Source organism: Pseudocercospora fijiensis (genome assembly GCF_000340215.1).
Source record: "Pseudocercospora fijiensis CIRAD86 unplaced genomic scaffold MYCFIscaffold_4, whole genome shotgun sequence".
NCBI lineage: Eukaryota > Fungi > Ascomycota > Dothideomycetes > Mycosphaerellales > Mycosphaerellaceae > Pseudocercospora > Pseudocercospora fijiensis.
The window spans coordinates 2,083,632-2,097,949 of record NW_006921535.1 but is presented as its reverse complement, the minus strand read 5'-3'; the positions used below and the strand labels follow the sequence as shown (position 1 = coordinate 2,097,949).

The window sequence follows — 14,318 nt, the reverse complement described above, 5'->3', positions numbered from 1 at the left end:
CCCTTTGCTAAGCGCGCAACAGTTCGTTTATAAAGGCTTAACTATCTCCTTATGCAAGTTCGCTTAATAGCACCCTCGCTATCGTACGTAGTACGCACTATATATATCTAGTAGCACTAGCAGCCGGATTAACTATAGCAGTGCTTTAATCGCTATTACTATATATAGCGATATCGACTAGGGAGTTATCGTAACCCTTCCTATTAGTATTATTAAGCTTAATACGCACTGTTAATATAGCAAGAGCATTAATATACTTTAAGCCGTCGCAGAGTCCGGTAAGCCGCTTATCCTACGCTTGCCTTACTACGAGGTCTATAGCAATCTTGTGCTATAGGATTAGAAACAATGAATTGATAGATTAGGTTTCGCTATCGTAATCAGGTCGCCTCGATAGGCTATTAGCAGGGTTACTTATACCTAGCCGATATAATACATTAAAATTAAACCTAGTAAGGTAGACGGCCTATCTAGCCTGTCGACCTATAACCCTAGTAACCTTAGTAATGCTACGAAGGTTGTTATAGTCCGTATAGACCTAAATAGGGTACTAAGCACCGTCGAGATAGTAGCGCTAGTATTTAAAGGCTTCTACGATTGCTAAGAGCTCTTGCTCGTAGGTCTCGTACCGACGTTCTATATCGATTATCTTCTATAAAAAGAAGGTAATTAGGTGCTAGTAGTAGTTACTGTCTGACTGCTAAGACATTATAGCTAATACAGCGAACTGTAAAGCGTTAGTCTTAATACGGATTAGTTTGCCTAGTACGAAGTAGTGTAATAAGGGGACTTTAGTAAAGCGCTGCTTTAAACTGTTAAAAGCGGCTTGTGCTCTATTAGTCTATCTAAACTCTCTAGTTAGGTTAGCCTTGGTTTTAGTAAGCTCAGTTAGGGGCATTATATGCCGTAAATAGCTCTTAATAAAGCGGCGGTAAAAGTTAGCGAAGCCGAGGAATAACTAAAGCTCCTTAATACTAGTAGGCGTTAGCTACTTAGTAATAGTCTTAATCCGGTTAGGATTAGCCTTAACACCCTCGGTTAATATGAGGAAGCTAAGGAAGGACACCTCTTTAGTAGCAAAGGTATATTTAGAAGGCTTGTAATACAGACTATAGGCCCGTAGGCGGTCGAGCACCTTACGGACTATAGCCTAGTGCTCCGCAATGTTAGGTAAGTGTATATAAACTAGGATGTTATCTAGGTAAACTATATAGAGGTAGTCTAATAGGCCTAAAAGGGCCCGATTAATATAGGACTAGAATGTTATAGGGGCATTAGCTAGGCTAAATAGCATAACTAAGTACTCGAAATAGCTATAGCGAGTATAGAAGGCTGTTTTCTATTCGTTACCCTTACGAATACGGATACGATAGTATGCATCCTTAATGTCTAATATAGTATAGTAGTAGGCACTAGAGAGGCGATCGAGGGTCTTATTAATAAGCGGAAGTAGATAACGGTCCTTAATAGTAACAGCATTAAGTCTACGGTAATTAACGTATAACCGTAGGCTACTATCCTTCTTTAGAACAAACAGGATTGGTGTACTAGTAGGGCTGTTACTATACCGTATCTAGCTATTAGCTAGGTTTTCTTCTAGGTACTTACGTAATATAGTAAGCTCGCGCTTACTAAGGTTGTAGAGTAGTCTAAAAGGAACCTCCTTACCCTCTATAATGTTAATCTTATAATCCGTCTCTTTAAATATAGGCAATGTCGATGCTAGGTAGTACTTAAATATATTAATATAGGTCTCCCGAATAGGCTCTAGTATACGAGCAAGCTAATTAGGGTCTATGCTATTAGGGGGTATAGGTTTATCGTTATTACTACCGAGCAGGTCGGCGGTCGGATTAGCTAGGGTTAGGTTACTAATAAATAGGACCCTAATATTATTAGGGCACTCGCTAATATTAATATATTTAATGTCCTCTTTCCTAGCGATTCTAAATCGCTACTTCTGAATGCCTAAGTCTATAGCTACAGCATAGTGCTTAAGAATAGGGTTGCTAATAACAATAGTAGCTCCCCTATATAGGTAGTCTATATCTACTACGTAGGCAGTAAAGTCTAGTAGGCGTTTATTTCCGAGGTCGTCCTTTAGAGCTATAGGAATATAGTAGGCCCTATAGGTTAAGTGCCGAGCGTTATTAAACTAAGCAAGAGTTAGTAGGTTAGTCCTCGGCAGTTGTCGAAGGTCTAATTGCTTAGCTAGGCGATAGCTAATAAGGGCACTAACTGAATTTCCTAGATCTAGTATAACCTTGGTTTAATAGCTAGTGCCCTTCGTGTTCTATATAAGGTAGGAGCGTATTATAGCTAGCACAATGTCGATAGTCTTACGCCGTACGAGGCTAACGGTTAGTGCGGCGCTTATTCTTTTTTCGAAGGACCGATAGGGGTAGTATTAGCGGCTAAAAGGTGCTTACGGTGCTCGGCGGTAGTACGGTCGATTCGGGCCTAATCCTTAGGTTTGTCGCATTAGCCTAGTAGGTAGCTAGTACTGTCGTAGTTAAAGCACTTCAATCCGATTAGGAGGTTGCTATATCTACTCGGATTAGCGCTAGAGCTAGAGGAACGATTAGGGGCATATAGAAATAAGCCCCTTCCTTGTCCTCTTCCTCGCTAGGGGTTTCTACCGCGGTATCGGCCCCTACCTCTCCTACGTTAGTCGTTACTGTTTCTATTGTTAGCAGTGTTAGTTTAGGGAGTACTTCCTTAGTTTCTACCGCGGCTACTACAGTTAGTAGATAGTCGTATCTTAGATTCTAACCGTTGCTATAGCTATACTATACGCTTTGCAGTTTCGACTTTAACTATAAATTAAATGCGTATAAGATTAGCCTATTTAAACACACGGCGGCGGTCCAATTTAAGGACTAATTCCTATCTCAATTTAGGGCGTATTTCGGAGATCTAGATAGAATCAGTTTTAGGTAGCAAATCGTCCTTAAGGGTCTTTAGATAGGCCTCGAAGGATCGAGAGGTTTAGTCGGCCTTTTGTTTAGTACGTAGGTATTAGTCTTAGGCGTGCTGCTAGCGTAATATAGGGTTGCTAAGGGTGTTTAGTATAATAGTCTTATAGTCCTGCTATTAAATAGCGGTCTAATCGTTAAGGGATTCAAAATAGTTATCCTAGGTGCGCTTTAGGTCGCTATTAATGTACTATATAGCGTAGACGACTAATAAGTAGTTATCTAGCAAGGCCCTTAGTGCATTCCGCTAGTTCAATTTATAATTACGTATGTGATTATTGTACTACTTGCGGCTAGAGCTATTAAATACGGTATAGTCCTTAAGTTTAGTATCCTTCTTCTAGACAGGTAGCGAGGAAGGTCCTACTATTAGTTTAGCATTAGTTGTTAGGGCCTCCTATAGGCGGCGAATCTCGAGGAGATTATTCCTTAGCTATTGTTCTTAATATAAGGTAGTAAGCCTGTTTTAGGTAGCTTCTTAAAGTCTCGCTACTAGCTAGGGCCTAAAGGCTAGTTAGCTATATCGACGGTTAACAATATTGCTAAGAATGTCGTTAATAGGCAACGATAGGTTATCCCCTTCGATTATAGGTTCTTTAGTAGGCCCTCTAGTAGGCTCTTTAGTAGGCACCTTAGTAGGAGGCACTTTAGTAGGCACTTTAGTAGGAGGCGCTTTAGTAGGCACTATGCCGCTAGCGTTGTCGTTGCTAGCGCTACTAGCGGCAGCACGGTTGTTATTTCGTAATAAACCGGCTATTGTAAGGGGCGTTACTAATAATATATTATTAGCCCCTAAGATGCGGATATAGCGGAATTAGTAGATATCGGCCTAGTATACTTAACTTAGTGTAATAGGCCGTATAGAAGGCCTTGCTTAATAATTAGTACGGTTGTTTTAATAGAATAGTACGTATAGGTCCCGTTCTTCGGGCGTAATATAGTTAAATCGATAGTTTTCGTAGCTATACCGCTAAAAGCTTGAAATAAGGACTATCTAGCTGCTACCCTTAAAGGGTAGATCGAATACTATATAAGAAGGGTTATATTAGTAGGTAGATAGGGTAGTAGTAAATTAGTATAGTATTCGATAGAGATCTAGGAGAAGAGGGAGGAAGGTAGGAGAGTTAGCCTAACGCTAAGCGCTAAGCCCTACCTAAGGCATTAAGACCCTAGCTTTACTCGGCCTAGTTACATACTAATTATATATAGCCTCCTTAGCCCTAACACGATCCGAGCGTAGATCTCTCGAAGTTTAAGCTATAATTAGCTCGAATAGCGCTATATATAAATTGCTTTCGCTCTATAGCCGTTAAATAGTCAATTTTAGTCGTATAAAGTCGTATAAAAAATATATTATAGCTCTTATATAGACGATGAAGCGTATATATAGTTTTATATAGGTGCGGGTGTTGCGTAGTAGTAAAATGTGTAAGTAAGGGTGTCGGCTTAGCTTATATATATATCTCCGCTAATGCTAAGCTAACCTCCGCGGAGGTCCGCGGAGGCGGCCGGACCTCCGAGATATACTATTCTTCCTCTTATCTCGAACGTTTAGGTCCTATTTAAAGTGCTAGTAATATGTCGGCGCCTCCGCTTTCTTACGTGTTTTCGCTTAGGATAGCGAGGTTCTTCTATCTCCGGTATATCGCCGTATAGATAGAGATATTCCGTAGCGAAGGGAGGTCGAGTTTAGAAGCGAGTAGTATACTAATTGCCGCTACGTAGGCACGTATAGAGGTTTGTAAGCATTGTCGCTATTAAATAATATAATAAGACCGGTTAATTGCTAATATATTACTACTTAGTAAGGCCTAGATATCCCTATAACTATAGAGTCTTTCTAAAGGCATATTCTATCTCTATTCTTACTCTCGATATTCGAGTGTTAAATACCTACTTTAAAGGAGGTAGAGGTTTGCTAGGCTATAGACAGATAACTCCGTAAGTGCAGTAATATACTAGATCGCTATAAAGATATAGCGTACGCCTGTTTGCTATTATTCTTCGTATCCGCTTAGGAATACGAGATTCGTACTAGATAGACTAGTCGTTAGATTTGCCTTCGAATAGGCCGATAAGAGATAATAATATACCGTTAGGCGTAATAATGCCTTAGAACTTGTAACTATGCTTCTTCTTATGCCCCGTATAGTAGATTCGTTAATTATATATCGATCGAAGAGGTCTCGTAGTGCCCCGAAACGTACTATCGATAAATCCCTAAAATCTACCTAGATATCCGGCTTGTTTAGTACTTCTTACAAATTGTCGTAGATTATAGTATAGCCTTAATTGTAGGTGCTAGCGTACGAGGTCTCTAAATTGTTCCTCTAAATAGAGGATTATATCCGAGAAGATCGTAGATAGGAAGCATTTAGGCCGCCTAAAATAGTTATATAAGTCTTTCTAGCGATACGAATACGATAGTCGACGACACGTTATATAGAATGCTAGTATTAGGTCGTAGGTATACCGATTAGACTATTTAATAGTATTAATTCGTAATATAGTCGATAGAAAGCGAATCTCTACCTTACTAAACCTATATCCGCGGTAATTAGCTAAGCAGCGATAGTAAGGTCTAGTTATACTTCTAGTAGCGACTTAATAACCGATAACAACCTCTAAATAGCGACATACTATTAAATCTATTAAGAAAGCGACGTACCTATACTTATCTTCTATCTTCTTATCGATATAGTCGTCTAGCGACTATACCTTAATAGTATATAGAATAGTCGGCCGCGAGCGGAAACTACGGTCTCTACGTTGCGTCTATACTATAGCGACGATTATAGCGACAATCGCTATTAACCGCGACCTTACGACCGCTATAGTGCTTACCTGCGCGCGGCACGCGATATAGAACGCGATATCTATACGAGAACACACGGCACGCGGAAGAGACGGAAATTACAACCTATACTTGGCACTGCTAGGCTCGATTAGGCTATATAGCGCTCCTTATAGCGCTCAGATAGCGGTTGAGAAAGTGCGGCGAAAATGCAGCAGCGTGCCGCGCACGACTGGGTTGGACGGGGCGGGTGGATCTTTCCACGGGATCGATGCCGCCTTGGCAGTTGGGCGATTGATGAAGAAGTCCGCTCCTCCTTGCGTGGATGCCATGTCTTGCAGTCCGACGCGAACATTCATCATTCATTTGATTGTTCACAGGAGGATTTCAGCCTCTTGGGCGCTGACGAGAGCTTGGAAGACCACCAAGCCATTCCCGATTCTTGCGGGGAGGCGGGCCCTCGAACCCACCCTGCGGTTCAATATGGTTCTCATCAGCAAGTCTTAGGCAGGCAGGAAATTGACGATTTGAGATGTGTTCGAAATGTGTGCTGGTATCATGCATATGTGAGAAGTCTCTCTATCGTGCTCACGCACCAAGTGGCGATGTCTACTTGTGGTCTATTCTTCGCTGTTCAAACGCCGCTCTCAACGCCATCCTCTCAACATTAATAAAACCATTCATGTTTTCTGTAAAAGCTTGCAATCCTTGCCGTCGCTGCTTGCATCGTGCATTCGTCAGGCGATTCATCGAGCAAAGCAGAAAATAGCTGGGACGCTGTGCCCAAGGGTAGCCCGAGGTCGTATCAAAAATAAAGGTCCAAGCGGTCTTTTGTGCCCAAGCCGTTGCCAATAAACAAAGATCGCGGCATTTCGATCTAGAGGGGTATCGTAGCAAGCATTGGCGATGCCAGGTCCTCCCTTCGGAGATCATTCCAAACTCCCAAACGCCTCGCTAAACGATATCGCTATAACAATGTGCGAAAAAAGGGTCGAGTGATTCGACCAGTCTCGAACGGTAGATGCTGCGCGATGCGGAAGAAAACAATGTGCAGCTGTAGGTGAAGTGTGTGCGTCCGATCGCTGCACAGACGCTGAGTGCCCGGGCGGTGAACGGGAATGTGACAGCGCTCGAGCAGGTAAGCAGGGCTGCACCCAAGCGAACCGCAAACCGCGGAAATTGAGCTGACTCAGTAGCCCATGCCCTCGCCGACAAGTCCAGCGCCGGCGACGTTGGCATTCAGGTTTTGCAGATTGGTCGGCAGACCGGGAACATTCGGGTTGTTGAGCTTGAGATCTGGATTGCAAGGTGGGCTGTGTTGTCGATGATACTTGAGACCGTTCAAGTTTTTATATCGCTTGCCGCATACCTCGCATCGATATGGCTTCTCTTTCTCCATGCCGACCGTGCCGGGGTATGGTATTGAGGTCGCAGGATCCACGATTGAGAACGTACCATCAGGGTTTTCTTTAAGCTGTTGATTTTGGTGACCGTGCTGTTTGTGGTATTTGAGACCGTTCTGGTTCTTGTATGCCTTCTCGCAGCCAATGACAGGGCACTTGAACGGCTTGATCTCCTCGCCCACAAATCCTCCAACACCAGCAAGGCCATTGAGAAGTTGACTTTCTCGAACGCGTTTGGCAAGTTCGCTTGATTGTGCGTTCGTGAAAGCCGGATTTGGCATTCCCTTGTTACCGAACCCTTGTTTGCTCAGTAACCGCTTCTCAGGATTGTCGATCGTCGCAGACCCACCGTTGTTCATGCTGCCCATGTAATTGAAGGCGCCAAAATCGAAATTGCCTTGAGCCAGTGCGTTGTAGTCCATATGACCAAGGTTACCCATGGAAGCAATGAAGTCAGGATCGAGCTCAGCTGGTGTGCTTGGTTGTGAAGTGTCGGGAGTCGCTGTCTGTTGTGAGAGAGTCTGAGTTGTGAGTGTGGGAGTATTTACCGATGAAACCGTTGGATTGTGCGGTAAGCCCATGCCTTGCAGATTTGCGTGTGGCGTCGTAGGCGTTGCAGCGTTCAGACCTTGCCCTTGAAATGCGTTTGCAAGATTCACGTTGACCGAAGGCCCTCGTGGCTGTTGTCGGCCAAACTGAGGTTGTGGTTGGTATTGTGGTTGCTGGACTTGCGGTCCACCGTCGCCCATGTCCATATCCATATCGTCGAGGTTGTCGAAGGTGCCGATGTGGTCCTGGCTCTGGCCACTAAACATTGGCGTCGAAGGGTTAGGAGGCATCGATTCGCTGTGTGGAGCGAGTGTCCGTTGAGGAATTTTCACCTGCTGCGATTGTGTCTGCTGTTGTACCGCTTGCGCAGTGCTTGTTGCGTTGGCCGCTCTACTGCTTGGGAGCTGGTCCTTGGGTGTTCGTCCCATCGTCTGAGTTGGCTGAGCTGCGTGTGCTTCCTCGTAATGCTGCAACAGTTCGTGCATCGAATCGAGGCGGATGTCGCAACATACGTAGTCTTTCATGTAGTTCGCCTCCATCTTGGGAAGGTACGACGAAGAGTGGAAGGAGGGCGAGTTGAACTGATACGGAGATGTGCCGGCCATGAGAATGCTGCAAGTGTCGTCAGTTGCACATTCACTTGAAGCTGAGACATATGTCTCAGAAATACGTACTCGTCTCTGATGAAACTACCCATGGAGATTCCACCCCAACTCTGTCCAGCGACCAGACTGCCTGACATGCCGTTGCCGTAAGTGCTCTCACGACGCTGCATGCCGGGTATCTGCCTTGCGCCGAATGGTGTGGTTCCCAGCATGCTGACTGACCCTTGGCGTGGCTTCATGACGGGAACGTGCTGTGGTGCGGGCATAGTATTTGATTCGCCCCGTTCTTGCGAATCTCGAAGTTGCGAGGTGAGGTTGGACTGTTGACTCCTGGGTGAAGAGGAGGTGGTTCGGCTGGTGGCGATATTTATCGGAGATGCCGCGGAAGGCATTTCGTTGATGTGCGGTAGTGGCGAAGCGGTGGGAAAGAGGGGTAGAGTCTCTGGCTCGTCGTCGTCGGGCGGAAAGAGCAGGTCGTCGCTGGTGAAGTCGTCGGCGATCGCGTTGTCGGATGCGGCTTTTTTGTGCCAGTTGAAGAATAAATCGTCGTCTCGCGACTGCTTGGGCGGAGGTGGTGTGCCGGCAGTTTCTGGAGTCGACACGGGTGTGCTCTCTGCACTGTAGGTGAGAGGCGGAGGGGAGTCGTTAGACTGTGAGAACGCCAGCTTGAAGGAGTTCTCGACGGCCAACCGGACCCGGAGGGCGGATGGCGACTAGTAGTAGTTGCTTAAGGCTTGGACGGTGGTTCTGCGCTAATATGGCAGTGCGTACGTCAAGGCGCTGGTGGACTCGGCCTACTCTTGCACATGCGACGGAGCGATTCGAGCGGGAACGTGAATTCGACGGAGTGAAGGCAATAATACTGGAGCCCGCGAGCCCCAGAGGCGGTCGAGGGCGACTGATATACAGTATGATGCTTTTCGACATGGCTAGTCATAGCTTGCCGGCACCTGCCTGGTAGCCATCCAGCCAATCATGGCAGGACAGGGCATAGGGTTTCACAACGACGGGCTTCTGCCGATGCGGGCTAAAGGGTGGGTTGTGATGAGCGGACCGATGTACGTACAAGCCAAGCCAGCCGCTGGCGGATCCGATCAGTCGAATCTGGCGCGCGACAGCTGTTGCTTGTGGCACTGCGGCGGCGGCGGCGGCGCGCTGCACGGTGGCGACGTCTAACTAACGCTCGCTGCCATGTGCTATGCAGGCGTGCGACAGCGAGGCGAGGCGAGGCGAGGCGACTGCTCCTCTGCATCATCTGCAGCTGCATCTACACCGGCGTCTGCATCTGCGTCTGCATCGTCGTTTGCATGCCGGCCATGGGTATGCGCCAGCTCAGGACTCAGGAGTCCGCGCGGGCCCCGCCCCTTGCTCGTTGGTCCGAGTTACTCCCTCACGTGTAGCCGGTCGTGCGAGGTCGGAAGCGAAGGCGAGGGCGAGGGCGAGGGCGAACCGCACCGATGACTAGTGATGGAGCCCACCATCCAGTATGTGGTATACACATTGTATATTATACCGTATATACAGCCTTTACGGCCGGAGACCTGGTATACACCCATAGAGGAGTTATATAATACGCTGATAACAGCCTAGATACAGGCTTAGCAGCCGGACTTCCTAGGTTATTAAGGTATTCGTACGGGCCCTTACCTGTATACACCGGGTATATACTGGTATATTATACGGTGTATACAGGGCCAATTCCTAGTATACCGTATATCCACATCCCTACCGATGACTCGCCGCAATCGTAGGCTCGTAGGCTCGTAGGCTCGTAGGCTCGTAGGCCTTGGCTCGTAGCGAAGGCTGGTGCCGGGAAAGCTTCGATGCGCGCGCTCTTCTGGAAGAAAGTTGAAACCCACCTACCACCCCGGCTCAGCTCATCAATTCACTGATGGAGCGCAGGCGTCGCAACATGGGCAACGCGGTGGATCCACCGTCAGTTGCAACTCATGACATGATGACCGCTCAGGACAATGGCAGCTACTCCTGAGTCCTGACGATGATCATGTCCACGTCTGCGCCGCGTCTGTCGCCAAACCGGCAACCCCCTTTGCAGCCTGATCTCGTCTTTAGCCACCGATGCCAACGTTCGCCCTTGGCCGCTAACGAACGTAACCGCAAGCGTTACCGTGAGGTCATGGCTCATCTCGTGCCAGCGCGGGCCTGCCTCATTGTTACGACTACGAGCCTTGGCATTTGCGAAGAAGAACATGTCCTCGACTGCCGTGCGCTGCGCTGCGCTGCGTTGATCCCACCCCACCATCGGACCAATCTACAACACCCGCGTCTTCAGACATCTTATCCCTTTGAAGGTCATACCGGTTGTGCTTGGCGAACATAAGTGGAGTAAAAAAGGTGGTTAATTGTGTGCACAGACGGAATTTGTATGAGCGCACAGGCAAAACTGGGGCGACTTGCATGAACGCTCTCAGCCGTCGAAATTTCAAAGGGATACGTACATGTCCTTGGCATGAATCAACGAGGCTCCGCTTGAGGACGTGCCGACCATCCTAGGGATGTGGATATACGGTATACTAGGAATTGGCCCTGTATACACCGTATAATATACCAGTATATACCCGGTGTATACAGGTAAGGGCCCGTGCGAATACCTTAATAACCTAGGAAGTCCGGCTGCTAAGCCTGTATCTAGGCTGTTATCAGCGTATTACATAACTCCTCTATAGGTGTATACCAGGTCTCCGGCCGTAAAGGCTGTATACACGGTATAATATACAATGTGTATACTATATACTGGATGGTGGGCTCTATCACTAGACCATCCCATCCTACATATTCAAAGTTTGCGCCGTCTCGACCTTAATACAATGTCGCTGCAGCCGACAAGGTTGAAATCTCCAAAAGCGACAAGTTCGGCTAAAACCTGTGCATGGCTCGGAGCCAACCACACGGTGCACCGGTGAAACAACGGCCTTGCTCGTCTTCATGATCCACGACGGCACTGGGCAGACGCGTGTGAATCTCGGCTGCTGCACCCCAGAGACTCTCGCGACAGCCACAACGCCCTTCCGCAATGCCTCCTCACCCGCAAGGCACCCGTTCTCATCGTGAGAAGACCATGCTGCCGCAAAGGTTCTGCTTTCGGCGGTGAGCGGCGGAACCCGATCAATTCGCTTCTTAGAGCCATCGCATGCATCTGACATTGGCTACAACTAAGCCCACAACTTCACCAATGGAAGAGACCGCCGATCCTGGACTCGCCTACCTACACAGGCTACAGCCGAACGACTAGCGGTCTCGAGCCGAAGAAACAACCAGGAAGTCCACGTGAGCACCTCATTACAGTACATTAGTACCGCGTTATGAGTAGGCACGAGACGCCGCCGAAAGAGATGCTATTGATTTGTAAAGGCACCTTCCTTCGAGCCTCACTTGCACTATTGGAGAGCGAAGTCCGTGCCCACCACTTATTCTAATAATATTGTAAAGACAGCCATGAAATTGTCACAGGCCTGCCGAACCAAAAATCAAGTCCTGGCACGCACCTGGCTCGGATCTATGTAGTACTCCGTAGGGCTTGCGGTACGATGCCGCTTTCTCCTGCACCCCCTCAGGTCCGACCCAAGTCGACTTCACCACCCCAGCTCCTTTAAAGCATGTACTCTGCTTTTCAGGCACAGCGCACCAGAATTCTTTGTGTTCTTCACCGTCAAACGTCGATATTGCGATGACGGAGCCTACTAATCATACGACCATCAACACCCCTCAACATCACTCTCTGGGCGCACACGCAGCACAATGAGCGCAGCAAGAGCCTGCATGACGCTGATCACTTCTCCTGGAAGCGCGCGATGCATCTGCAATCATTCATCAGCTGGATGTCACGCGCAAGGCTGGTGTAGCATTGTGTTGCATGCGTGACGTCGACAAACGGCAAACGATCGAACGAGCATGCAATGATGCAAGTAAGCCGGTATGGGCCGAAATGTCGCCAGAGCGATGTACCAGGATGCAAACTCGTGATCCTGGAAGGAGCTTCAGAGTAAAATCGCGGAGATTCATCAGGCGAGCGTTTGCAACAACGGGTACCAACTGGCAACTGCTACCAAGGTCCAAGTCGAACAACGTGATCATGAGTCATGACAGCGCCGCTTTGCATCTCTACCACGAGGTGCCCTAGTCTGCGAACGATGATTTGAAGCGACGCCAACGGGCATGTCAGAGTTCTGGTGATTTCAAGGAAGTATCCTGGCGTGCCTCATCTCATTGCTGTGAGACATGATCGAAGCGCCTTCGTAATACCCTTTTCAGCATACCGAAGACTCGACACGGTGTGAACTATTGATGCTAAGTAGGGACTAATGCCATGCGAACTGCATCCAACCACGCCCACGGCCCCTAACTTCCCCGGTCCCGAGACACCGCCATTAGGAAATACTCCTCGACGCCCTTCCTCCCAGGCGCGAGCGATCTTCAACTTGGTATACATCAGATTCCGACCAGGATGACATTTGCTACGGACACAAGCTCCAATCCTTGAGGAGACCATCTCCGTGTCGTCCAGGGATGGCTTGGGGGAATGGGTCATTACGTCCGCTCGCGCTTGGGTCAAACGTCACCTCTGAGCGCATAGCACAGCCTTGTGGTTGGTATAAAGTCAAAGTTGTGGCTGGTATTGCAGCTTCGATCCTGTGCGACGTCAACCACAAGGCTGAGTCTTGAACTTTGAGACTGCCGGACCGAGAGTATCTGATCGACATCGTTATCAGTCCAACACCGGATGCTCGGACTGACGACACCTGACTTTGCCCATACGTCAAGTCTACACGATATCTTCACGCTTTCGAATATGCGCATCCCGGCCAGGCACAGGACGTCAAGTCTCATCTCAACATAAATGGTTCCTGAACTAACAAGTCAAGTGAGACGACAGTGCTTGCAATCCACCTTCGGAAGGTTTTGCGGAGTAACCCATGGCGTGAATGATCTGGTCGCTTAAGCAGACGCCTGTATGCTACAGGTAGAGGCTTGCGCTTGAATAGCGGCCGCTGATAGTGAGCGTCCACAACCCGTGACATCGACACGAGCGCCTGCGATCGCAGTCCAAATGCAGTTGGGCAAAGATATAGCACAACTCTGTCCCCTGCATATACTGGAATGCAACACAGAAGCAGAGGCATTGACTGACATCATTGTGCTACTTCACCTCAACGTCACCCGCTGATGTCAGAATCTTCATCTCCTATCTCTACAATACGGACGACCGCCATTCAGCATCTGAAGTGAGCAGGTAATGTTGCAAGAGAACCACGGCATCCGAACATTCATGGACAAGACCTCCAGTACTATCTGTACCTAAGAAACCACGGGGAGCTACGACTTTTAGCTCCTCTCCAGCTTGCAATCATATTGATGGTTTAAGACTGCCTCATAGCCGAGCAATGCGATTGCAGAAAGCCGTTGGAAATGCTCGTCTCTCAATCTCACCAAGCATTGCCTGTCTGCAACTCGCGACTGCATTATCTGATGTCGGAAGCACTCGTCGGAAACAATTGCACCGAGCTACAGTTGATGTTCCCCTAGCCTCTCAAACCACGGACAAAATGAAGCTGACTAGCAAGACGCCGAAATTTCGGGCTTGTATTAATGTAAGTCTCCATGATCTCTGACGTGTTGATCAGTGGCTATCTGGTTCTCAAAGACACAGAGGGCTATTTGATCATGGCCTGATAGGTCGTCATTTGTTCTGCAAAAGAGCATGTCTCAATGATTCAATGTGAGTGGTAATATGTTTCTAAACTTCGACAGACATGCTTCCTGTACCTTGAGTCCAAGCTGTCACATCTTTTTCAACCGATTAACACCCAGACAGCAACGAAAGATGCGAGCAGAGCAGGGCAGTCCTTCTCAATACTGATAGCTACTACATGCATATATACATGTGTCCATGCTCCATCATCCACTGCCCTTACTGCTATAGGGTAGATACATATGCCCCACGCACTGCCGTCTCTCCACATCTTTTAGTTCT

At 47.8% G+C, this 14,318-nt stretch overlaps 3 protein-coding genes across 3 annotated transcripts in view; all 3 read right to left on the bottom strand.

Annotated features, from left to right (window-relative positions):
• Positions 1-6,337: 6,337 nt before the first annotated feature.
• Positions 6,338-7,241, bottom strand: MYCFIDRAFT_211214 (uncharacterized protein). The gene has a single exon (XM_007928151.1). It carries the CDS (start codon positions 6,700-6,702, stop codon positions 6,379-6,381), a length of 324 nt encoding a protein of 107 aa, XP_007926342.1. The 5' UTR covers positions 6,703-7,241; the 3' UTR covers positions 6,338-6,378.
• MYCFIDRAFT_215154 (uncharacterized protein) lies at positions 6,338-9,519 on the bottom strand (the record flags this gene model as incomplete). Its single annotated transcript, XM_007928150.1, has 4 exons — positions 6,338-8,333; positions 8,396-8,976; positions 9,393-9,407; positions 9,508-9,519. The coding sequence occupies 4 exons, from the start codon at positions 9,517-9,519 to the stop codon at positions 6,959-6,961; spliced, it is 1,983 nt and encodes a 660-aa protein (XP_007926341.1). The 3' UTR covers positions 6,338-6,958.
• A 4,661-nt stretch (positions 9,520-14,180) lies between these two features.
• The window catches only part of MYCFIDRAFT_153683 (uncharacterized protein), a 2,495-nt gene continuing 2,357 nt past the window's right edge, over positions 14,181-14,318 (bottom strand). The window contains exon 2 of the mRNA XM_007928149.1: positions 14,181-14,225. The gene's annotated coding sequence lies outside the window, so the exon portion shown is untranslated. The remainder of the gene's footprint in view (positions 14,226-14,318) is intronic.

Bases quoted from the DNA above. Each gene is read 5' to 3' on its own strand.
- MYCFIDRAFT_211214 (XM_007928151.1), bottom strand. From the start codon at position 6,702: ATGATCTCCGAAGGGAGGACCTGGCATCGCCAATGCTTGCTACGATAC.